Source organism: Pantherophis guttatus, chromosome 3 (assembly GCF_059756535.1).
Source record: "Pantherophis guttatus breed Tessera chromosome 3, ASM5975653v1, whole genome shotgun sequence".
Taxonomy (NCBI): Eukaryota; Metazoa; Chordata; class Lepidosauria; order Squamata; family Colubridae; genus Pantherophis; species Pantherophis guttatus.
This window is the reverse complement of record NC_142065.1, coordinates 163,985,993-164,010,851: the sequence shown is the minus strand read 5'-3', so window position 1 is coordinate 164,010,851 and position 24,859 is coordinate 163,985,993. Positions and strand designations below refer to the sequence as shown.

The window sequence follows — 24,859 nt, the reverse complement described above, 5'->3', positions numbered from 1 at the left end:
AAGACATATAGTATGTTATAATTAGCAGGTTGATAATACTCAATCTGTGCCAAAAGATTACCTTCTCTAGCAGTTAGATGCTAAACAGAATAAGGAAAGAGATTAGTTAGTCAGAAGCATCTGGCCGTAAACTTGGACATTCATTGCCAGTTTCATAATGGACAGGAATTAGTCAATCTCAGATTGGGCAGCAATTAAAAAAGGTGTGTTATTATGTCACATACACTGTCAATACCAAGATCATGTTGTCATTGGCTGCTAAACAGATGGTGTAGGGTGGGTAGAGTTAATAGCACTGAATTGGCATAAAGATTAGTGTGCAATTAGAATGACACAGTCAGACACCTACCTCTTTGGCACAGATATTGAAAGGGAGAGATGAGAAACTGAAGATCCAAACTTTTCTGAAAACAAAAGATTAGCAGGTAAATTTAACTAAAACTTTTCAGGAACCCTTTAGGCAACTTTTATTATTTATTTATTTATTAATTAAGCTTATATGCCGCCCTCTCTCCAGAAAGGACTCAGGGTGGTTCACAGCAATAAAAACAGATAGAATCAATATTAAGTGTTAAAAACCATTAAAACTCTCCTTAAAAACCCTTTCAGTCCAATCCGGCCTGGCGAAATAACCATGTCTTAAGGTCATGGCAGAAAGAGTGCAGGTCAGGGGCCACCCGGAGCTCCAGGGGGAGTTGATTCCATAAGGTAGGTGCGCCCACAGAGAAAGCCTGTTCCCTAGGAGTCGCCAGACAACACTGCCTGGCTGACGGCATTCCAAGGAGGCCCTCCCTGTGGGAACGCACCGGGAGATGGGGAGCTGTCGCTGGCCGCAGATGGTCCATCAGGTACCCTGGGCCTAGGCCATGTAGGGCTTTATAGGTAATAATCAGCACCTTGAATCTCACTTGGAGGGCAACCGGTAGCCAATGCAGGTCGTGCAGGAGGGATGTAACATGAGAGTGTCGGGACACTCCCATCACTACCCATGCGGCCGCATTCTGCACCAGCTGAAGCCTCCGAGTGGTCTTCATGGGCAGCCCCATGTAGAGAGCATTGCAGTAGTCAATCCGGGAGGTCATGAGCGCATGAGTGACTGTGCGGAGGTCATCACGGTCCAGGTAGGGGTGCAGTTGGCGCACCAGACGAATCTGTGCAAATGCCTCCCTGGTCACAACATGATCTTCCAAAGTCAACCATGAATCCAGGAGGACGCCTAAATTGTGCGCCCTTTCAACAGGGGGCAACACCTCACCCCCTATGACCAACGATGGAATATTCCCTTGGAATCGAGATGCCGGTACCCACAGCCACTCCATCTTGGCAGGGTTGAGCTGAAGCCTGTTCCTCCCCATCCAGAGCCACACCGCTTCCAGGCACCGGGACATCACGTCGAGGGCATCATTGGGCTGGGTCAGGATCATATAAAAAGTTGGGTATCATCAGCGTACTGATGATACCTCACCCCGAAGCCACAGATGATATCCCCCAGCTGCTTCATATAGATTTTGAACAAAAGGGGAGAGAGGACCGACCCCTGAGGTACCCCACATGTGAGGGACCTCAAAGCCGACCTCTGTCCCTCTGCCAACACCGCTTGCACACGCCCTGAGAGGTAGGCAAATCAGTATTTAGCAGAATAAATTCAAATTGTAGAGCAGTTAGGTCATAAAATAATTGAAGAGGAAAGAGAGAATGAAAGGTCTATGTGTATGCTTGTGCTAAATTTTGTTTAATTTGCTGATGTCAGTAAAAGAAAAAGTGCTGTAATCCAACCTATTATTTAAGTAAAGCAATTAGCATGATATTGCTAGTCTCTCTGAAAGAGGTAGAAGTAGTCATTAAGTTATGACCATTTGTTCAGCAAGTTTGAAATAAGAATGGTATTGAATGAAAGGACCAATAACTGTTCTTCTAAGTTCCATCTAAATGCATTTTTCTTGGTCACACCATCGCCACTTGTAACCTTCCAGTTACTCACTTGTACTCTGCACGCCCTTTCCTGTGTCTCCCTGTACCAGGTACGTACTCTGACCCTCTTTCCTCTGCTTCTCTAGGCTTGTACACATGCACACATACCTCATGTAGCCTCTTTCCTCTGCGTCCCTCCTCTCTCGCATATGTACGCACCCAGGTCCTTACTTCCTGGGCCTCCCTGTACTTGCACACAGCCATGACTGACTGTTTTTTATCAGGGCAACCTGGTCTACCCAAATATGGGATGGAGCATACTTCTTCCGCTTTCGCCTTTCAGCCCCAATCCAGGAGTCTTCACAGGCAATCGCTTTCGTGACAAACTATAAATTTAACATATTTGATTGGCGAATGCATGGGTGAGTTTTCACGTTCATTTCACGTGATTCACTCCAACAAATCCGTGGCTTACGAACATAATTGGCAGGCTCCATTACATTCATAACTCGAGGACTACCTGTATAAATCAATCTTATTTTTCCTGCTTTTAAACAAGCTTTAAAAATCCACACCTATTATGTCAATCATTTTTAATACTGAGTTTTCACTCTAAATTGAATTGTTACTGCCATTAGTGGCAAGAAATAGTATGCTACGAAAGGACAGTCAGTATTCATTTTAATACTTGTACAGGCATATTAGGAACTAATTGTGGCAGTTAGAATCTTGTTTCAGAATGTAAGGGGCATAAAGATTGTTAATTTCTGCAAACTGCACTCCAGTTTAACGGCTGCATAACTGATAACTTTATTCTTGGTAACTCATGGTTACCATTGAGTGAGAAAAACAAACTGCCCTAGCTCAAGTATATTACAGCTTTATTTCTTCCAAAGTCCCTGGGAAAAAAATATTTGGGACAGCCATAAACAGTTTGAAAATGCAGGTTTAGACGGGAATGGTTTTTTTTTTTTTTTCTATTTCAGCTGTAGTAATGCTAGTGCCACACTGTATAATTACTTTGTCATCTTTGAATCACTCATTTTGTGCTTTATACTTTGACAGATGTAATTTTAAGGCAAATTATTTTATTTCACAGATATTTATAAAGTATAAAATATGGTTGTACATGGTTTCTAAATGTATATGTTCTTTTAGGAAAGGAAATAATTGATGAAAAAATGTTCTTTTCAATAATGGTGTTAAACAAATCCAGAATCAAATCAGGTGTTAGGGTCAGTTTTTGAAAGTTACATCCAGATCTCTATTTTGTAACTCATAAAAGAAAAACAAATTTCAATTAAAACTTTTGAAATATTTCTGGCATGATTAGAATATATTTATTGAAGTCCCTGCTGATGACTAATTTAAGTCACATTGCTTGTGTTTAGGCCCCGTGCTACTTGCTACAAATGAGACATTGGGATATATATTAAAAAAGCTCACTAGAATTAAGAAAACATATGCCTAGAAGTTTTAACGGCATTTGTTACTTCTTAATCATTTTGGAAATGTGAAAATGAGATATTTATTTATTTATTGGACTCTTTAATTCCACCTTTATTACTTTTATAAGTAACTCAAAGTGATGAACATACATAATGCTTCTTCTTTCTCCTATTTTCCCATTACAACAACCCTGTAAGGTGGAATTGGCTGAGAGAATGATTAGCCCAGCTGGTTTTCATGGCTATAACCAGACTAGAACTAAACTAAAAATCACAGAATCCTATGCACACACATATATAACAACAACAACAAACAAACAAACAAATGCAGAAATAAGTCGGTGGCTTCAAATTGATAGGTGCATATGATCAAAGCCTTCCCTTTTCTATGTGCATGCAGTACATTGTGATACATGTTAAAAAGGGGTGGAACTTTTATCAGTTAGTCATACCCCCAATTTAAAGTCATTGATTATTACTACAGATGCTTATGATTTTGTGTAGAACCTATTCAGAATTTTCTACAGCTTACAGAATGTTTGGAGGAAATGCTGGGTTTGTTTGTATCATGTAAGGCTATAACCAGCTTGTGTTTACTTTCCTTCATGTTTTCTATATTATTTGAATTAATTTTATTTATGTCATTTTTTCTACCACAAGAATTTTGGACAAAGTCCCTATTCTTCATAAACCTTCTTGTCTTGCCGAAAGCTCTATTCAGTAAATGCAGGATTGTTGAAACAGAAATCTCTCCCTGGATGGACACAATGTCTGTCTCTTCTGCCTTGGGGGAGACCACATATTAGACTTTTGTAGGCATATTTATTTAGTAGAGACTTACCCTAATCAGTATTTGGGAACAAACTCTTAGAATGGCAGATTGGATAACTACAATAGATACTTGACTTCTTCATAATATGGATATTCCATTTCTTAAAAGTGTTTCCTGGGACAGTGTTTGAGCAGCCCATGGTACTGTGATAGCAGTCACTATGTGTGCTGGCCTTCTGCTCCATATTCTTATAATCTTCTGCTTAAACACTATTGTTTTCTTCTTCATTGTTTTCTGGAAAAAAATGATTTTTCAGAACAACCCTTAGCTAACAATTTTATATAGTAATTGTCTTTGTATTCCTAGAATGTTTCTTCCCCTTCACTGGATGTCCTTTGAGAAGCAGATTTCATATCTATATTCTAGATTTGCATGGCCTCCCTCAACGGGTGATACATTTTTCACTATTAGTAGCTAAATGTACATATTCTGATTTTTCCTGTTCCCAGAACATTAACTGGTATTGACCCTGAAAATTTGCTGTATTGATCATACCATAATATTCAGGATGATCTTTAAAAAGTTGATCTCCAATCAATTTCCCATCTGTTTCACAATCTTACACTGAAGTTTGTGGACAGGCACCTAGATTTCCTTCAGAAGGACTCTGTTCCTATAATAACTAAACTATAAAGCATAAAGGATAGAATACTATCCTCTTTTTATGCAAGAAAAGATCTGTTCTTATTCCATCAGATCCTTTTAAGATAGATGGATCAAAAAAAAATTCACAAAAGCTGAATATGGCTTACCATACAGCTGATTCAGCCGTCAAGTTTATGATGGCTTCATATGCCTTTTTAAGAAGGATAATATCTTTAGTAGCTGTAATATCACAACATCAGGCAGGAGAGTTTAAATGCTTTGTATAGAGACCGACCTTCCTTCAAAAATGCATCTCATTTCATTCTGCATTTCACAGAGTTAGAACATTTTATGGCTTAACTTTTCCCAATGCTTCAAGTCTATAAGAAAGACTGCCTCATTTGCCTGATGTCTAAACTATGCTTGTCTTGAATTGAATAGCATTATTCCAAAGACAGTTTTGGCCTTCCAAGTCTTTTCTAAAAGTGTAGCCATGCTTCCCAACAATGGTCCAAATGGCTAGTAGCAATCTTTACTTTTTTTTTTTGTTGAAAAACAAGCTTACCAGACAGCCGTGCCTCCTTTGAATTGGAACTGATTGTACTAGAGCAATAGCAATGCCTGTAACTTTCCTTTACAGAATCCCATTGCTAAAACTATGCAAAGTCTTCATTATCATCTGTCTTTGAAAAAGCCACCTTTTCTTCAGATATCAACATTTATTCAGTCATTTGCAAAGGTGCTTTTTCAGGAGGCAACTGGACTTTCTTGTTTTTTCTTTTGAAGAAATACAATTTGGGATGAACACCCTTTGAATGGTTTGGGAGTAGGAATGGATTTCCAGAGAAAAAAATTGCAGCCTACAGGACCGAAAGCACTACTCAGGTGACCCTGAGACACAGATAAACCTCCTAGTGCTTTAATAACCCTCTAAAACAGCGGTTCTCAACCTGTGGGTCGTGACCCCTTTGGGGATCGAACGACCCTTTCACGGGTCGCCTAAGACCATCAGAAAATTATTCCCTGGCAAGCTGTCTTGCCAGGGAATGGGCCGGTAACTGGTTGTCCTCCGGTAAGAGGCGCGCCGGCTCTCTTGGAAAAAGTGGGGGTGCATGCATGGAGGGCGCGCACATGTGCATTAGGAGCATGGGGAGTCATGTGAGCATGCGCAAATGGGGGCGCCCGTTGCATTATGGGTACTGGCACGCGAGAACGCGTGAGTGCTCGCACGCTCGGACTTTTGGCACACATTTTATGGTTGGGGGTCACCACAACATGAACTGTATTAAAGAGTCGCGGCATTAGGAAGGTTGAGAACACTGCTCTAAAACAGTTCAACAGCACTGCAACAACCAGCTGTCTGCAAGGAATATAAATCCTCCCATTCCCCACTATTCTGTCAGAGCTGAAGAAGCTTCTTGAATGAGAAGCAAAACATCTTTGAAAGAAAAAACAAAGTCCAGTTGCCTCCTAAAAAAGCACCTTTGGGACAACCATGACCTGGATGACTGAGAATCTCTACAGACATTCAGTTATTTCCTTCTCCAGGTAAAAAGCTTCCTATGCACCAACCAGTATGTGCAAATTACAGAGATCATGATAAAGAAGAAACATTTATTTGTCAATAAATTGAATTCTTCATGTGGTCATATGTCAATTTGTGCAACCCTTTTTACTAGCCCTCTTGCTAACATTTGATCTCAATATTCCTTCTGAATTCCATAATGTCAAGAACAAAGAACAGCAATGTGAATAGTACTTAGTCATCCATGGTAAAATATCTATCACATCCTAATTCTTTCTTGACTACAAAGACATTTTTTTCTTCTGTTTAATTATGTCCAATTCTCAGAACTGTATGGACAAATCACTTTGCTTGGCAAAGTGTTTCAGAAGTGATTTGCCATTGTCTCCTTTCTGGGGCTGAGAGAAAGTGACTGGCCCAAGATCATCCAGGTGACTTCATGCCAAAGATAGAACTAAAATTCACAGTCTCCTGGTTTATAACCTGGTTCTCTAACCACTACACCAAGCTGGCTCACTCATTACAGTAAAATTCTGTTTTATAATTCTGAGTACAAAGGACAAAGAAGAATTAAGATGACACTTCCTTGGCTATTCTGATTTCTTTCTCCTTCAGGAGGATGGGACTAATGACCAGAGTTCTGTAAGAAACAGAGATACAAGGTATGCCCAGCATAGGTGAGTGTGTTTGTGTATATATTCAAATAACTCCAGTTATATACAAGCAGCTAATTCTTCCTGCTGAATGGTGATTTATGAATAATCTGATCTTTTACCCTTACCTTCCTTCAACACATGCTACTTGAATTCCTGGAGGGATAGTGGAATATGAAGTAATAAATAGGCCTCTGAGTACAATTTAAAGATTAAGGTCCTTAGCCAAGAATAAGCAGAAGTGTTTGTTTAGTGCTTGGATGTAATTCAATATTTTTCTCCCATAGAATAACATCTTAATTTTTTGGAAAATTAATGTATCGTATTGATTTTTTTCAGACTATTTTTAAATTATATGTGCAAATCCTAAGTCACTGATTGCATGGTGAACTGGATGATGCTCAGTAAGGCAAGATTGGATTCTGACACATAGACAATAAAGCTAGAGATGATGAGATTGTGTTCTCCTGAGAATGCACAGTCTGCATTTCCTAGAGTTCCTGGGTAGGGATAACCTGACTACAGTAACCCATGAATTATGGTGACACTATTGTTGTTGGTAGAATTGAATATTTTAGATGGTGATTGATTGTGGAATTTAAAATATATCTTAAGAATTCCTTACTTCCAAACTTTCTTTTATCCTGTTATTCCAATTGTCCCCTATATTTTTTTCTTTTCCTGCTTATTAAAGTTCCAATGTCATCTGTTATTCCCTGCTGAATGAATAGCACAAGGATTATAGTCCACTTTTTAAGCTTTTGTTCTAGCTGCTTATTTTCAGAAGATTTTTTAGACTGGAAATGAAGGCCAGTAATCCCTTTCAAACTAATACTTGTTAGTATATCTTGAAGTATCTATGACAAGTCAAAGTTTTTTCCCATTCTTGTGGAAGATCTGCGGCTGCCCACATGCTCTTTGGTAATTCAGTGATAGATATATAGAGATTCTGTATTAAATATTGCCTTTCAAGTTTTACATTTGTGAAGCATTTAACTCTGCTTTTTTTTTTTTTTTTTTGAAAAGCTGACAAATCTTTCATTATCTCACCATGCCTTTTAGTATTGCAGTTCAATTTTTGAAAAGCTTAAGGTGGCTTGTGAAATTACTTTCGCTATTCCAAAAATTTCAAAGCAGAGACTTTGGATTCTGAAGCAAAGACGATATAATATTTTCTGTGTAAGTGTGATGGAAAGGTCCCCCACAGTTAATTATGTCTGTTTAAGGATAAGGGCAAGTTGCAAGTTTAGTAGGCTCTATACATTTCACATAATGAAATTTCATTGGAGAACACCTTTTTCCCTTCAATTAAGAATAGAAAGTTAACGGGTCATTTACTCATTTTCTATTTAATAACAGCTGCTTTTTCGAAATCCTTCTTACAGCTACAATTAAGAATGACCTTTACAGTCTCAACTCTTTAGACCAAGGCTCGTATGAATAACAAGAAAATGGGAATACAAGTGATATTAGACATCATACAATGCTGTCTTCATCCTGCAAGATACAATCTGTATCAATCACCCGTACCAGAAGTTTACTTTTCCGAAAATTCAGACTCATGCTGGAGCCCAGTCCATTCATCTGCACTTTTTGTCAGTGAATGTTTTCTCCCAAGATTTTTTTTTTCTTTTTGCTTATAATGATTCCGATTCTGTCTACTTGGGCAACAAAGCCTATTTCCAGACTGTTTTGCCAGGAATTATTCTATGTGCAAGGATCTGCTTTGTGTGAAATGAGGAGCTGATTGTTGGGCACTGTTGAAGTGCATTCTTTCCAATGCAGCATGATTATTCAGAGGATAGCCTTATTGAACTCAGTGGAGCACACTACCAATTAAATAGATTCTTAGGAAAGAACTTTAGATAAGATTTCCCCCATGAACATTCCAGCCACATAATTTCTGTCTTGAAAAAGGAATGATTCATGCCTTTTTCAGTGATTTATCCTACTCTACAGACCAATTATAAATCACAGTGTACATTCTGGGGGAAAATCATTTTCAGTTTGTTGACATAGTTGCTCTACATTCACAAATGAGTTCTTCCTTCCATCAATAGGTTGTACTTGGCTATCTTAGTATTTTAGCCTTTCTCTTTATCATTATTTCTAACTCTAAAAACTTTTAGAAAAAGAATTGCATGTAAAAATATTAAATAACATTAAAAAGAAATGACATTGAATCTGTTTATTATATGTAAGTTATATATAAATAGTGCAGTGGTGGGTTTCTACTGATTCGCACCTGTTTGGGCAAACTGATAGCGGTAATTTGGCCTGGGTTGCCGAACCAGTAGCGACCGCTGGCTGAACCCCTGATGCCTTCGAACCAGTAGCCCGGTCGCTGCTCGCTTGTCCCACCTGCCTGCATGACTGCCAGGAAGTGGCTGGCAAAGAGGTGGTGGCTGGGAGGCTGGCCGCAGGCCATTAAAAACTACGGGAGGTTGCTGAAAAAGCAGCTGCCGTTGCCACCCTGTTCTTCGCGCCAGCTGCACACATATGTGGACCAACGCAGCAGGCAATGGGATATGTAAATCCGAACACAACGAAGCAGGCAATGGGATGCGATGGCGGCAGCTTTTTCAGTTACCTTTTTCTTTTTCGATGTGACTGCGAGAAGCGTCCCATTCGTTGCCTCTTTACCAGCTGCTTCCTGGCAACGGCTGCTGGCTGGAGGCCACCAAAAACTACCAGAGGTCAGCTTGCCTTCCGGACTCCAGACCAGCTGCTGCAGGAAGAAGCTAAGCAACCCAAAGAAAGAGGCGGTGATGGGGGAGGAAGCGGGGCTAGGTCCAGGGCCACTGAAGGAGGGGAAACGGGGCGACATGTGCAACTGGTGAAGGGAGGGGCAGCATGCAAGAGGAGGCCTTTGATAGATTAGGCCATGCCTGGGCAGAAAATAAGTAGACAGGTAGAAATTCAAAAAAATTTCCTACCTTTTTCTGTGGGCGTGGCTACGTGGCATGGTCATGTGATTGAGTGGCTGTGGCCGTGAGTGATGTCAAGTTGGCCACACCTACTCAAGTCACATGATCACCAAGCCACGCCCACCAAGCAAAACACGCCCCCAGAACCGATAGTAAAAAATTTTGAAACCCACCACTGAAATTTAACATATGGAAATGTAAGGGAAAATAACTATGTAATTGTAGATATAGTAAACTTTTGTGTAAGAACTTATTAGAATGGAAAGCATTAAACCACATTTTATTAGTATTCTTATTTCCTTCTACTTGGTTATTTAATAGTATGAATCTTAAAAGGAAGTTGGGAAGGACTAGCATATAAATAAGATTATCCTAGAAAGCTTTTGCTTTGTTTGGACTGTGTCCTCTCAGTATTAAGAAGGACAGTTTAATTTTATTTACAAATATTTGTCATTTTGAGTTTATTATTTTCATTAAAGGCTCAGACCAAAGACTAGAACTTAATAATATTATTTTAAGGACCTTTCTGTTAAAATACATATTTTAACAGAATTTTAACACAGTCCCAAAGGTGCTTTACAATGGACCTCAAACTTTTGGCTGTAAGTTGTTGCAGATGTTAAGCAGACCACCACTGGACCTGACTCAATTTTATAATCATTTTACAATGGTCATAAAGTGAGTTACCATAGTCGTTAAGCAAATCCAACATATCTAATGGGTGTATTTCCATTGGGAAACAAAATTCACCAATTGAGGTCAATTGAGGGACAACCACGACCTAGATGACTGAGAATCTCCATAGACATTTATCAACACAGCAAATCAAGTATCCTTGGGTTTGTCTTGATAGCCATTTGTTGAAGTCAGCTTTGGAAAAGTGATTGGTGGCAGCACCAAAGCCTATCACATAACCATAATCAGGTGGTCCTGGGAATTCCTGATGAGTGAAGGGTGCAGAAGTTTCTGTTTATCATCTGCAGCAGAGGCAGATTTTTGTTTGTTTGCAGAGAAAGACAATCTGGTCTGCTGACAGCAGTTACTAAAAGGAGATAAGCTGAATAGCAGGTTTTGTTGTTAGCAAATTGGGTTGAAACTACAGTAGCCTTTGGCAATGAAAAGAAACTGACTTTTTCTGCTTAGAATGAATAATTTTTCAAGCAAAACAAAACAAGAAGAAAATAAAGTATTAAAAATGCCAGAGGCAGCAAAATGAGTAAAGAATCTATGGCTATAAATACTGTATGTGTAATCAACTAATTTGTGATTTTATTTTGTTCTGCATATGAATTTCTTCTCCAGGGAATATCATTGAACAAAAGCTATGTTCAATGAAGTAGTTGCTCAAAACGTTATCTATTAATTGCATAAAACACACATATTAAACACCTACAAAAATCCAGGTAATAAAATCTGCAAATGTGGATACTTGTAACCACTATTTAGTGGAAATATTCTACCCATATTTGTGTTGAATCAGTACTTTGTGGATGAATGCATTGTTTGGACATCTGGAGATCTGATCAAAATCACTTATCTAACTTTTTGAACAAATGCTGTTTGTTTATGATGATGATGATGATAGTCAAATGTTGGTGCCACATGTCAAAAATACATTAATAAAGGATATTTCTTGGCTGGCCTTTCTCTCCTATCTCTCTCCTATCTACCAACTGGCTAAGGACCAGAATAGTGTAATTGTGATACTAGTTCTTTTTAAATTCATCCCTTTTTTAAAACCTTTTCCTACATCTATTAGGTCTTCAAGAGCACAGTCAATTTAAATTGCTGATGCTGACCTATCTCCATTAATAGTTATTTGTTTACTGATGTTAAGTAATTGTTATTTGAATAATAACATGATTACAATTCATGTTTCTGTGTGTTTATTTTGATGGTACAATCAAGGTAAATTAATTTTTCGCATGTTAAAATGGTCACCTCATGTTTTGGGGTTTTTCCCCCCATCTAGGCCCTAATCTCTGTCATTAGGTGGCCCCTAAATTATGGGGATATGATATTTTTAAGTTTTAAAAGGTCCCTGAAGGTGGTTCTTTTTGCAAAACTTCTGTGAAGCTAATAAAATGATCACAAAGTTTCTTCCTGTCAGGTGAAGGATGTAGACACATGCTTTTAAGTTCTGTAATAGCAGGAGAGGCTTATTTGTTCCTGTCATTGTTTCAAAGATTTATCTAATTGTGATTTCCTTCTTGCTCAATTACTGCTAACTTGCCTTTTAGTCTGGGCTTTAATGCAATTGTAAATTTTTTTTAAAAATTAGCTTTATGTATCTTGGGTAGGGAAGTATTTCAATAAGTACATCAATTATTAAAAGATAACACTGTTTTTGTCAGTCTTTAATAGTTTAGTAATGCTAACTATATTTTGATAGTGGGTTTCATTTCTTTTCCACTTTGCAAAACATAAAATTGTTTTCACTTTATTTTTTAACAAGAATTAAATTTAATTCTAAGCAAATCAGTGGTGGGTTGGCCCCGGTTCAGACCGGTTCTATAGAACCGGTAGTAAAATCGGCAGGAGGCTCCACCCACTCTCCCCAACATTATCAGGAAGCTTCTGCGCATGCGCAGAAGTGCGAGCGAAGCAAGCACGCACGGCCCCGTTGCGAACTGGTAGTAAAGGTAAGTAGAACCCCTGAAGCAAATGTTTAAAAATGGGTAGTGGATCCAGGCTACAGTATAATACCTGAATATTATTTCTAATATTAAGTTTTGTATACGTAATAGAAACTTTTGTTTATATAAAATGTGATGTTAAAATATTTTCCATCTGATGCCTAATCTAACCTCTATATTTCAACTTCTTAATTGCAACATATACCTGTGCTTATTAATATTTTATATAATTTTCATTCTTCTGGTTAGGAAAGAAAGGTCTTTCATAAACTGCTTTGATATTCATGTCTTTCATACCAAATGCAGTTTCAACTTTATTTCTACTTTGGGCATCAAATCTGTCAAAAAAATGAAGCTTTGATCACAGTTCTTTTTTTCTTTGTTTTATACTTAAAATGATTTTGGTTTGTATGTTTGTTACCTGAAAGAATTTTTCATATACTCTGCTTCTTACCTATTTCATTAGATACAATTTTTGAACAGAAATGCTTTAAATTTGCATTTACAAAAATATTAGTTCATTTTAGCTAATAAATTGGTTGATTTACAATTTGGCCTTGTGTCATATGATATGATATGATCACTCATTGTAATAAAATAATGAACATGTGAAAACTTGCAAAGAGAAGTCTGCAAGATTTTATATGTTAATTATTTCATTACAATAAATAATCACATCATATCCTATACACAAGATGATATAAATGACATGAAAGAAGCTCAGATCCAAAACCACAAACCAATGGCCTCTGATCCATCAAATAAGAGCAATACATTTTTTTTATCTGATTCTATGGCCCAAGACACAATATTTGGCTATCTTATTTTTAAACAAGAATGGGATTTGACATACATCTGGATCAGGGGTGGGTTCTACTTACCTTTACTACCGGTTTGCAACGGGGCCACGCATGCACGCTTGCTTTGCTTGCTCGCTCTTCTGCACATGCGCAGAAAGCATTCTGATGACATCGGGGTCAGTGGGCGGAGCCTCCACCGGTTTTACTACCAGTTCTACAGAACCGTTGCGAACCGGGGGTAACCCACCACTGATCTGGATAATAGCAAAGTGAGAGTGCCATGTATGTGTATAAAATAGCCTACTTATCCACATTCAAATTATCTAGATTTGTAAAGGGCCACCTTTCATTTAATACAGAATTTTTGTTTTGCCTGCAGAGCACATTGCAATTTGCCAATCTCAAGACTTTTCCCTAACTTTGAATTGATGTATGTAATAATCTGCTGGTTTCAGAGATCAGCTGATTCTATTCAAATTACATGATTTAGCATATCAGAGGCTGAAATATACAATATCATCAGCATATTGGATATCATCAGCATACTGATACTGATTATGGCACTTTGTAACCTATAGCCAAGAGTGCTTCCAGAAAGATGTTATATGATTGAAGTCAAACCTTCAGAAGGCAGATCCAAAGAGAATTGAGCCCCTTAGATTTTGCTTGTATATATTGATATAAGAGGAGTTGAGTTCAAGGACTGTAACTTCAACTGTAGCTAATTTTAAAGATTCAGATTCTCATCTCTAGCCTCAGAAGTCCAACCTCAAATTGTACTATAAGAGGGGTTCTCAAACTATGGCAGACTGGATATGGCCCACCAAAGCCATTAATTCAAAGCCATATGGGACCATGAGGTTGTCCCACCCACATCACCCTGCCCACCCGCCAGCCCCCACCCTTCGGCTGAGTGCAGGATTACCTTCACAAGTCCCGTGGGCTGGAATTGGAAGGTAAGGCCAATGGTTTTGGCTGGCAGAGTGCTTCTGGAGGTGGGGAAGGCCAAACACAGGCCAAGCGGAGGCCTTGAGAGGCTCCCTCATGCCCCATTTTTTGCCTCCCCCCACCTCCAGTAGCACGCTGCTGGTCAAAAATGGGGCACATGGTGGTTTCCTGGGAGCTCCGCGCAAGCCATTTTCGGCCTCCTCTGCCTCCAAAGCACTCTGCTGGCCACCGGAGGACTGGATTGGAGGAAGAGGGCTGCCCACCCACCGGCCAGACTAGTCTTCAAGTTTCAAGCAACAAGATGTATTACTTTTGAGGAACCTGTGGGATTGCCCCGCTGGCCAGGTGGTCTTCGGCATGCCGCTCATCAGCCTCCGGATGGCAGATTCCCACCACCCAGCACCTATTCAGGGGTTCCTTCTCGCCCCCCCCCAGGGAGGGAGGGAGGGAGGGAGAGAGGGAGAGAGAGAGAGGGAGAAAGAGTGATGTTGATTGTGAGCTCCTTGGGACTGAGAAGAATTGCTGCAAAACTTGAGTTTCCTGAAATGGACCACTAGACTTCTAAACAACTTAAAAAAAGATCTAGTAAAAAGAAAAGTCAACCAAAAGAGCAACATGCAAGCAAATAAAACACCCCCAGAAGCAAAACAAATTAAAGTTTAATTTGTGTGTATTATTTAATGGACTGCTAAATTGGCCATGCCCATCCAATTACATGCTCACCCAGCCAAGCCCACCCAGCTGCTCTGGCCCCCCAACAGTCTGAGGGACCGTGAATTGGCCCCCTGTTTAAAAAGTTTGAGGACCCTGCACTATAACATTGTAAGCACAATTAGGAACTTGAAATATTGCACTTAGAAATTTTTATTTTTTAATTCCAAGAGAATAGACTATGATGTGATCCAAGTTGAGCTTCTGGTGGTGATTCGTATTTGGGCTTTTCCCTCAAAAATGTATTCCCTAATGTAATTTGGGCTGGATATTTTATATAGTGTCAATTAAATAAGATAAATGATTATAATTGATAACATGAGGATTTAAAAAAAATAAAAATAAAAGAACCTTAATATATATTTGTAAGAATACTGTAACTAATCTTTAAGCTTTTAAAAAAGTTATTTAAAAATAGCAGAACTGCAGTATGATATGCACTTCTTACATTTCATTTAAACATACAAAAAACAACAACAACTGTGATATCTACATAAAATTAGAATTCCTATTTCATATAACTGTATAGCACTATAGAAATGATATCATAAATAAAATAATTTCCTTCTCAGGATTAGGGTGAAAGACAGAGCTAGCAGTAACTATGTGATTGTTATTCTCTGTGGGGTTGCTGTGATTTGTACACAGTATAGTGGCATAAAGTCACAAAAACGTGATTCTCATTGTAACATCCCTGGTGTATCAAAGACTTAACAAAATGGGAAGAAAGAGGCAAAAATGACATTAGCATAGTCTTGGGTCTCCTTGTAATAGAATATCATAATAGATTTCATTGAAATGTTTTGACGTAAAAAAAAATATTGCAATATGGAATTGAATATTACTGTAACACACTCAATTGTAAGTTTTAAATAAGGGAGGGAGGAAGGGAAGGAGAGAAAACTGAAGTTTTTAAAGTGAGCTGGAAATCCAGTTCCATAAGGGTACAGTATATCTGGCTGAATATATTAACCGAAACCATTTTAAAGTGATTTTCTTCCCACTATGGCAATAATAATCTGTAAGGAATACTTGGCCTGAAATTTTCCACTGAAATGCATTGCAATCAAAGTGAATATAATGAATGTTAAAATAAGGATTATTGGTAACTAAGATCCTTTTTTTAAAGTTGTTTATGACGTTATTTTTAAGACCTCATTGAAGTTCTGCAGCAGGTGCAGGAACAACTGAAACTGTGAAAAGTTTGTTGTGCCAGACACTTCTCTGTGAGCTAAAGATATCTGGAAAACATTTGACATAGAAACAAGGCAGAATTTATAGAGAGAGAAGCTTGAAAAAAATCCATACACAAAAAGATGCCAAGTAGGTCAGTAAATTATGCATTTGTGTGAAACGTTCTATTAATAAATTGGCTTAAGTACTTATTGAAAGGACGTCTGTCACATTAGAAATGATAAAAGTCTATGGACTGCCATATTGCTTCCAATATCAGCTGCTGGGTTGCAAGGATTTCTACTATCTCTACTGCATGAGGAAGAAGCAGTGTAACCCAGAAATGCCCAAATGGGTTGTCCACTATTTCATACGTAGAGCATCAAAATCTATCAGATTAGCCTATGCATCTGGCTAATGTCTCCTAATTTATATTCACGTAAGCTTCTTCAAATAATTATTTTTTACTTTGTCAAATCTCTAAAATTAATATAAACTAACTTTGATACAGTTGTGTCAGCCTCATCTCTTGGTGACTTAATGGGCATGGCCATGCAGTATTTTTGACAGTGGTTTATTGTTGCATTCTACCAGGATATTTTTTGACATGTGGTCTCCCATCCAGGCACTAACCAGACTTAACCATTCTTCACTTCCAAGTCCAGACAGAACCAGCCAGATAAGCAAATGTAATGTAGGAATGTGATAAAGCAAAATGGAGGTGTTAGTGGTGTTATTTAGTATAATATCATTTTCTTGATTTATTGTTATGTAAACTAACTGTCCTATTGTTGGGTTGCTTGTAGGTCATGGCTATTTTTAATTTACTGATGGATGCTTTTTAGCGGGACCCACATCAGGCATATCTGGAAATGTATGCAATATTTCTGGAAATATTGCAGAAATAGTGAATGATTTAATTTGCCATGTATTATTTTGTCATAAGCATATTCCAATCTTCATTATTGTCGCCTTTCCCATCATGGCATGTAAGATACATTTTTTTAAACTGTGTGTGTGTAAGTGTATATGTGTGTAAGTATATTGCCCAATGAAGTGGGGACTGACTTTGTTTTCTGGACTCTGCTGAAAGTAAAATATTGTGCCTTCTTTTTTAAATACCTTTCAACATTTTTATATTGCTTCTAAATTTTATCCTTAATACACTACACAATTTTTGTCCACAAAAGCCATAAACCTAGGATATGGTTTCTATCAGGAACAACAACAACAAAAAAGGAAGTGAGCAGGCATCTTAAACCACCTCACACATGGTTTGAATTCAGTGGGTGGTGCTGTTTTTGAAGAGAATGGCATTCACTCTTCAGTTAGTTTTGTTTGGGATGGAAAATGCAGGGCTGACAATTGGCTGAAAACATCTAAAGATAATGACTTTTAGTCAGAGCATAGTATAAAATAATGTGACTATGAGTGCCACTAGGGCATATGTAATACCTTTGTGAAGTTCATAATAAAGGAAAACGGATGGTGATATTTAAAAGGAAAATGTTAGCATTTGGACGAGTGCTAGAAACTCAGGTGATAAATGGCTGTTTTCCATATGATAACATTGTTTATATTTCTCACATTAGGAATATTAATATGCAAGCTTAGTCCATGTTTATTCTTGTTCTTTTTTTAGCCAAAGCTTCCAGGGACATTTTATTCTCATTGATAATTTTGAGAAGAAGTCAATAGTATTGCATTGGTAAAGCAGTTTTAAAACAAAAAGAATGCAATAGTAACTTGTGTTACACCATTACTTCAACCTTTGGACTTCTAACACCTAAGTGGAATGATAAAAAGCAAGGTTTCTAGGTATATCAGGTTTCATGCAGAAGAAGGATCCATGCTCTAATAACTGGACGTGAGCAATAAGAGGAAATGCTTTTATAACAGGGATGGATCTGCCAATTGCTAATTGAAAAGCATCTCCAATATTTTAAAAAGTTGCAATGATAAATATTTTTAAAATGTAATTTAAAAAAAAATAGGATTAGAAAAAATGTTTTGTTTTGAAATTATGATGTCATAAGAAGTGCCGATTGTGTAAAGTTCTCTAAAATCCATAAATCTATGGTCACATGATCTCAATTGGTGAATTTTGTTTCCCAATGGAAATACACCCATTAGATATGCTGGATTTGCTTAACGACTATGGTGACTCACTTTATGACCATTGTAAAATGATTATAAAATTGAGTTAGGTCCAGTGGTGGTCTGCTTAACAACTGCAACAACTTACAGCCAAAAGTTTGAGGTCCATTGTGGTTATAAGTCAAGGACTACCTATACTAATTAAGCAGATAATTTGTCTTTTCTGGGTTCAAAATGTAGGAAGAAGCCTTAGGTAACCACCATAAATTTAAATTTCCATCATGTTGGGTCAGAATAACAATTACTTATGAGAGTTTGAGTTACCAACCTCTGGAATAATATATTTAACCACTGTAGTTTAATCCAGGTTTAATATCACATCAGCATTGGTTGTAGCTAGAAATTAGAAGCTAGAAGTTAGAACTTTGAAGAGCAGGGTTTCTTTTGCTCATGAGCTTCAATAGTAGTACCAAGGGGACAGCTGTTCCCTTGTACTACTTTCACATGGTTTCTTTGTTGTTTTCAATCGTATTTAAGGACAGAATAGTTAAAAAAGATAATCTGCCTTCTGAAGCACAAGTAGAATATCTAATTTATTGTAGGTAAACATTTAGAATGAAAGAGAAAACATAATATGTAGATGTGGTCTCATCCATGTTTCTTAACCTTTACAACATTCAAGAGCACCAGGCAACCCATCCATACTCAAATGTTGTCTATAATATTTTTTTATCTTGGAATGTGCCGATCCAATCTTTCTGGAGTGACAGTCACAAACCACATTCACTTCTGAAAGATTTGCCCTCAGAAGCCCAAAAAGCTCAAAACTTTTTAAAAATCTTTACAACACCTCTCAGTACACCTTTCGGGGGAGAGGGGGAGGAAGTGTATATAAGGGTCTGCTAATTTAAGAAGCACTGGACTAAAATACTGGAAGGGTGTTCACCAACTCATACCTTTCAAATGTGTCATAATAAATAAATAAATAAATAAATAAATAAATATGTCATAATAAATAAATAAATAAATAAATAAATAAATAAATAAATAAATAAATAAATAAATTTATTTCTTTACCGCCCTTCTCCTGAAGGACTCAGGGTGGTGTACAGCCTATTAAAAACACAAGACAACATCAATTAAAATAATTTAAAATTATTAAATGAATTTGGCTCAATTAAAAACCCCAGGAATTTAAAACCCAATTTAAAATTGTTATGTTGATAGCCCAGCCTGGCGGAACAACAGGGTCTTGAGTGCACAACGAAATACCCGGAAGTCGGATATCTTATGTATTTCCAGGGGCAGTTCATTCCACAGGGCTGGGGCTCCCACAGAGAAGGCCCTCCCCCTGGGTGTCGTCAGCCGACATAACTTGGCCGATGGCACCCTGAGGAGACTCTCTCTGTGGGAGCGAACTGGCCGGTGGGAGGCTATTGGTGGCAGAAGTCGGTCTCGAAGGTACCCGAGTCCCATGCCATGGAGCGCTTTAAAGGTGGTGACCAACACCTTGAATCGCACCCGGAAGACCACTGGGAGCCAGTGCAGCTCGCACAGGAGGGGTGTCACATGGGCACAACGGGTTGTGCCCATAACCACCTGCACGGCCGCATTCTGGACCAGCTGGAGCCTCCGAGTGCTCTTCAAGGGGAGCCCCATGTAGAGAGCATTACAATAGTCCAGCCGGGAGGTGACAAGGGCGTGAGTGACCGTGCGCAAGGCGTCCCGGTCCGGAAAGGGCTGCAACTGGCGAATCAGGCAAACCTGATAAAAGGCCCCCCTGGCCACGGCTGTCATACGCTCTTCTAAAGACAGCCGTGCGTTCAGGAGGACACCCAGATTGCGAGCCCTCTCTGTGGGGGGCAAGGATTCACCCCCAATAGTCAGCGATGGCACCTGCTGACTATATCGGGACGCCGGAAGCCACAGCCACTCGGTCTTGGAAGGGTTGAGTCTGAGCCTGTTTCTCCCCATCCAGACCCGCACGGCCTCCAGGCAGCGAGACATCACATCAAGGGCATCATTGGGGTGGTCTGGGGTGGAGATGTACAGCTGAGTAGCATCAGCGTACAGATGACACTTCACCCCAAAACCACGGATGATCTCACCCAGCGGCTTCACATAAATGTTGAACAGAAGAGGCGAGAGGACCGACCCTTGCGGCACTCCCCATGCGAGGCGCCTCGAGGTTGACATCTGCCCCCCTGCCAACACAAACTGCGAACGGCCAGAGAGGAAGGAGGAGAACCACCGCAGAACAGTGCCCCCTATTCCTAACCCTCTCAACCGCTGCAGCATGATACCATGGTCGATGGTATCAAAAGCCGCTGAGAGATCTAATAGGACTAGGACAGAGGTGCAACCCCTGTCCCGAGCCCTCCAGAGATTATCCACCAACGCGACCAATGCCGTTTCAGTGCTGTACCCCTCCCTGAAGCCTGACTGGTACGGGTCCAGATAGATAGCTTCATCCAGGTGCCGGGGAAGCTATCGTGCCACCACGCTCTCAACAACCTTCGCCACAAAACAAAGGTTGGAGACTGGACGGTAGTTGGCTAATTCAGCCGGGTCCAGGGAAGGTTTCTTGAGGAGGGGCCTCACTACCGCCTCTTTCAAGGCGGCAGGAACGGCACCCTCACTCAGAGAAGCACTTATAATTCCCCGGAGCCAGCCTCGTGTAACCTCCGAGTATCCCCAAGTATTTCCATATCCAATATAGCAATAGCACTTAGACTTGTATACCGCTTCATAGTGCTTTACAGCCCTTTCTAAGCGGTTTACAGAGTTAGCATATTGCCCCTAACAATCTGGGTCCTCATTTTACCGACCTCAGAAGGATGGAAGGCTGAGTCAACCTTGAGCTGGTGAGATTTGAACTGCTGAACTGCAGCTAGCAGTCAGCTGAAGTAGCCTGCAATGCTGCACTCTAATCACTGTGCCACCTCGGCTCTTACATTGAATATATTGAAAAAACATCAGTTGCTGTGCTTGTAAAATTATTTAATCTACCCTAATCTAAATTTCAACAGAAGGAAAAACTTGTATATAAACAAAGATAGATATGTCTAACAACATAAATTACGAACGGGATTATACTTAGTGATGGTTGAGCATATGAAGAAACATAATAACACTTTCGGTGACAGAATGAAGTTTCAGATAGTCTATGTCAGTGGTCCTCAAACTTTGCGGTTTGGTGGCCCAGCGGGGGAAAATGGGAACCAGGCCATGCCAGCTATGGGCTGGCACGTACTTGTTGCGCAAGTTGAGCTGCGTGCCATGTAATTGCACACTGGCACACTGTTCACAAAAGTTGAGTTCTGTACATGTGTATGTGTGCTGGGCCACCACTCATGCATCCCAGTTCTGAATAGGCCACAGCCTGGTAGTGTGCTACAGCTCGGGGGTTGGGGACCCTTGGTCTATGTTGAAAGATATTGTCCTTATTTTATTATTTGGATCTTAATTTAATATATGCCTTTGCTCTTAGCTGTTTTCTCTGATCATACTGCTGGTTTCATTTATGGGGTGGAATTGCAAATCTAATCAGTGAATGGCCCTTCTATGCTTTTAGATACAGAAAGCCCTTCCTAATTATATAGTCCCATAAGTAGTCATAAGAAAAGACTACTGTTTGGTTGATGAACATCCTTCTGTTCATTATTCAGTCCATTGCACATGTATCCATTTCCATGCTGAGAATATGTGATATAACTTCAACATTCTGATGCTATTCTGGGAATGTGGAGATATTATCCTCAATAAATTCCCACACTGGCTTCTGAAACACTGTGAATGATCTATCTACAATTTGACAGTAGCTTTCAGTTCAATACCAGAATAAGCCTTTGTCTTGACAGACATTATACATGACACTCTTTGCATATGTATCAATCTGTTCATAGAAAACTGTGTAATATATCACACCTGTAGGAAGCCCGGCTTGAAATGAATGAAACTATATGATTACATTTCTGATGTATTTATACTTAAGTAGCAAGTTGCAATGTATTTATAATTAAAATTCAACTTCAATAATACTGCAGTCTCAGTAGCCTAGAAACCAATTTATGTGGATTCTTTGGAAAAAATATACAAAGGAGTATGGGTTTGCATATAGGGCTTTAAATAAGATTTAAAAAACCTCACGAAGTCCACTCCATTTTTAAAACCTTTTTCTCCCTTTTTTCCCCCCCAGGTGGCTGTTCATTTGACGAACCATTTACATCATGTGGATATAGTCAGTCTGATGCTGATGATTTTAACTGGGATCAAGTGAACACATTCACAAAGCCCACAACAGATCCATGGATGCCCACAGGTAGTTTTTATTGGGAATAATATTTTTATCTGTCTTTATCATATTTATGGAGGAATATCATAAATACATTTTCTTCCTTTGGTTATATTGTTTCTTAGGAATACCAAGAATATCTATATATCTGGAATTTAAAATGTATCCAAATTAGGAACTGTTTGCTTCCTTGCAGTAACATTAAATATATAAATTAAACATTATAGGTAATTGTTTATGTAGTCTGATCCAGGTTATAGATCTTCTAGATGCAATGTCATATCAAAAGAATATTGTACTCTACAGAAATAAGAATAATCAGAAAGAAGCAAGACCAATAAAAAGAATTCCTACTTTACATGGTGTTATAAGTTGAAAATTAATCACTCTACTTTTTATAGATACTTAAAGATTACCGTATTTTTCGGAGTATAAGATGCACCCCCCCCCTCATAAAAGAGGGTAAAAATTTGGGTGCGTCTTATACACCGAATGTAGCCCCACCCACCTGCCAGCCCCACCGGAAAATAGAGCGCATGGAGGGGCAATAGGCTATGGCAATCCCTACAGCCTGAAACAGCTGATCTTTGGGAGGCCGATCTAACTGACAATCAGCTGCTTGACCTAATCAGTCTGTGCTGAAGCTGAAATTGAAAAGGGCTGTTTGCTGTTTGCTGCAAGGAGGCAAATTGCTGGGAGGCAGAGCAGAGGCAGATTTTTTTTTCTTGTTTTCCTCCCCCAAAAAGGTAGGTGTGTCTTATAGTCCAGAGCGTTTTATACTCTGAAAAATATGGTAATTAAAACTTCAGAACTTATTCTCCTAGACAATATTTACAATTCTGCGGGAACATTTGTGAATAATCACAATTCAGTATAACATCTTGTATAATACGTATTTTTTCTGTAGTTGTTTCCTAGATTTGGTGTTATATAACCTATTACACAATTAATCTGTAGGCTGCAATCAGCCAATTCAAACTGTATTGTTAAATTCCTACAGAATTCCGAGGATCTTCTATTTGTAATCAAGCCTTTCTACAATCTAACATTTTTGGGATTTCACCAACATTATCTTCAGAATTTTCAATTAGTTGAAGGCTTGATACATGAGACAAAAACTTCACAGTATAGAAGGCTTCATAATTTTACTTCTTTTTTGACTAATGAATATTTCTGAATTTAATAATGTATTTATATAATGTTGTATATGAGAAGGGTAAACAAGTCTGACATCTACTAAACAAAGTAAAAACAACAGATGTGAATCTGTGGTTTGTCTTTCAGTGTACTCCTTACAAAGATTGGTTGCTTCAATTATAGTGTTACCTTATGGGTGAGATGAGTGGCATATAAATTTAAATAAATAAGCTTCATTTAAATCAATTAAATTGCTAGAGGTTTAATCAATATTGCAAGCTATCAGTTAAAGATATTAGCTCAACTAAGGCACAAAGTTATAGACTAGAGTAAAATATGTAGAGTACGTTAAGTTACCTTAAAGTAGCTTTTAAGAATGATATATTCTCCATTGCGAGTGGAGACAGCAGCCAGGATGGGTAGCAGCAGCCAATCAGCGTGAAGGACTGAGTGTATCAATAACATCAAGTCCCGCTCTTGTTGCCGGGCAGAGCCGCTTTTGACTCAGTCCTTCAGCTTGATCTGGCGTGTGGGTCTTTAACTCTGACTATATCTCTGGCTATTTAGCTCTATTTGGATGTTTTTTCTGGCTTTTTGATTACGGATTTCTTGACTACGTTTTCTGAATTTCCCTCTTATCTATTGGATCGACCTTCGGACTGTTTAAGGACGTTGTGTGTGGTATTGTTGATTTCTACTTGCCCTTCTCTGCAGGCGTTTTCTGTGGTTTTAGCACCCCTGGGAGGGGGCGCTTGCCTTCCCTGTTTCATTGATTGGGCTGGGAGGCCTTTCTGAGGTACTTACTTGATCGAACGGCCGTTTTAGCCTCCGTTTTAAATTGGGCGGCAAGAAATTACTTTTGGGAAGTCTCGACGGCCATTTTGTTTTCTCCTTGCTCAACCACTAAGATTCCCCTCATTGGAGTTTGCGGCGGCCATTTTAATTGCCCTCAGAAGGTTCTGGCTTCGGAATAGAAGCGGCGGTCATTTTAATTGCCCTTAGGAGGTTCTGGCTTCGAAATAGGAGCGGCGGCCATTTTGATTGCTTCCTTTCTACTGAGATCTACTTGCCAGCAGAAGTTTGACTTCAGAGTGAGGGTAGTGGCCATTTTGACTGACCTTTTCGTCGCTTCTAGCCTTAAATTAATAAACATAGCTTTCTGTTCTGCCTGCTGCTGTTTAA

General features: G+C 39.0%; 1 protein-coding gene across 32 annotated transcripts in view; it reads left to right on the top strand.

Annotated features, from left to right (window-relative positions):
* The window catches only part of PTPRM (protein tyrosine phosphatase receptor type M), a 467,288-nt gene that overhangs the window by 103,995 nt on the left and 338,434 nt on the right, over positions 1–24,859 (top strand). For all 32 annotated transcript variants that reach the window (XM_087890425.1, XM_087890424.1, XM_087890423.1 and 29 more), the window contains exon 2: positions 22,445–22,567. In XM_087890425.1, coding sequence (XP_087746551.1) covers positions 22,445–22,567 — 123 coding nt within the window. The remainder of the gene's footprint in view (positions 1–22,444; positions 22,568–24,859) is intronic.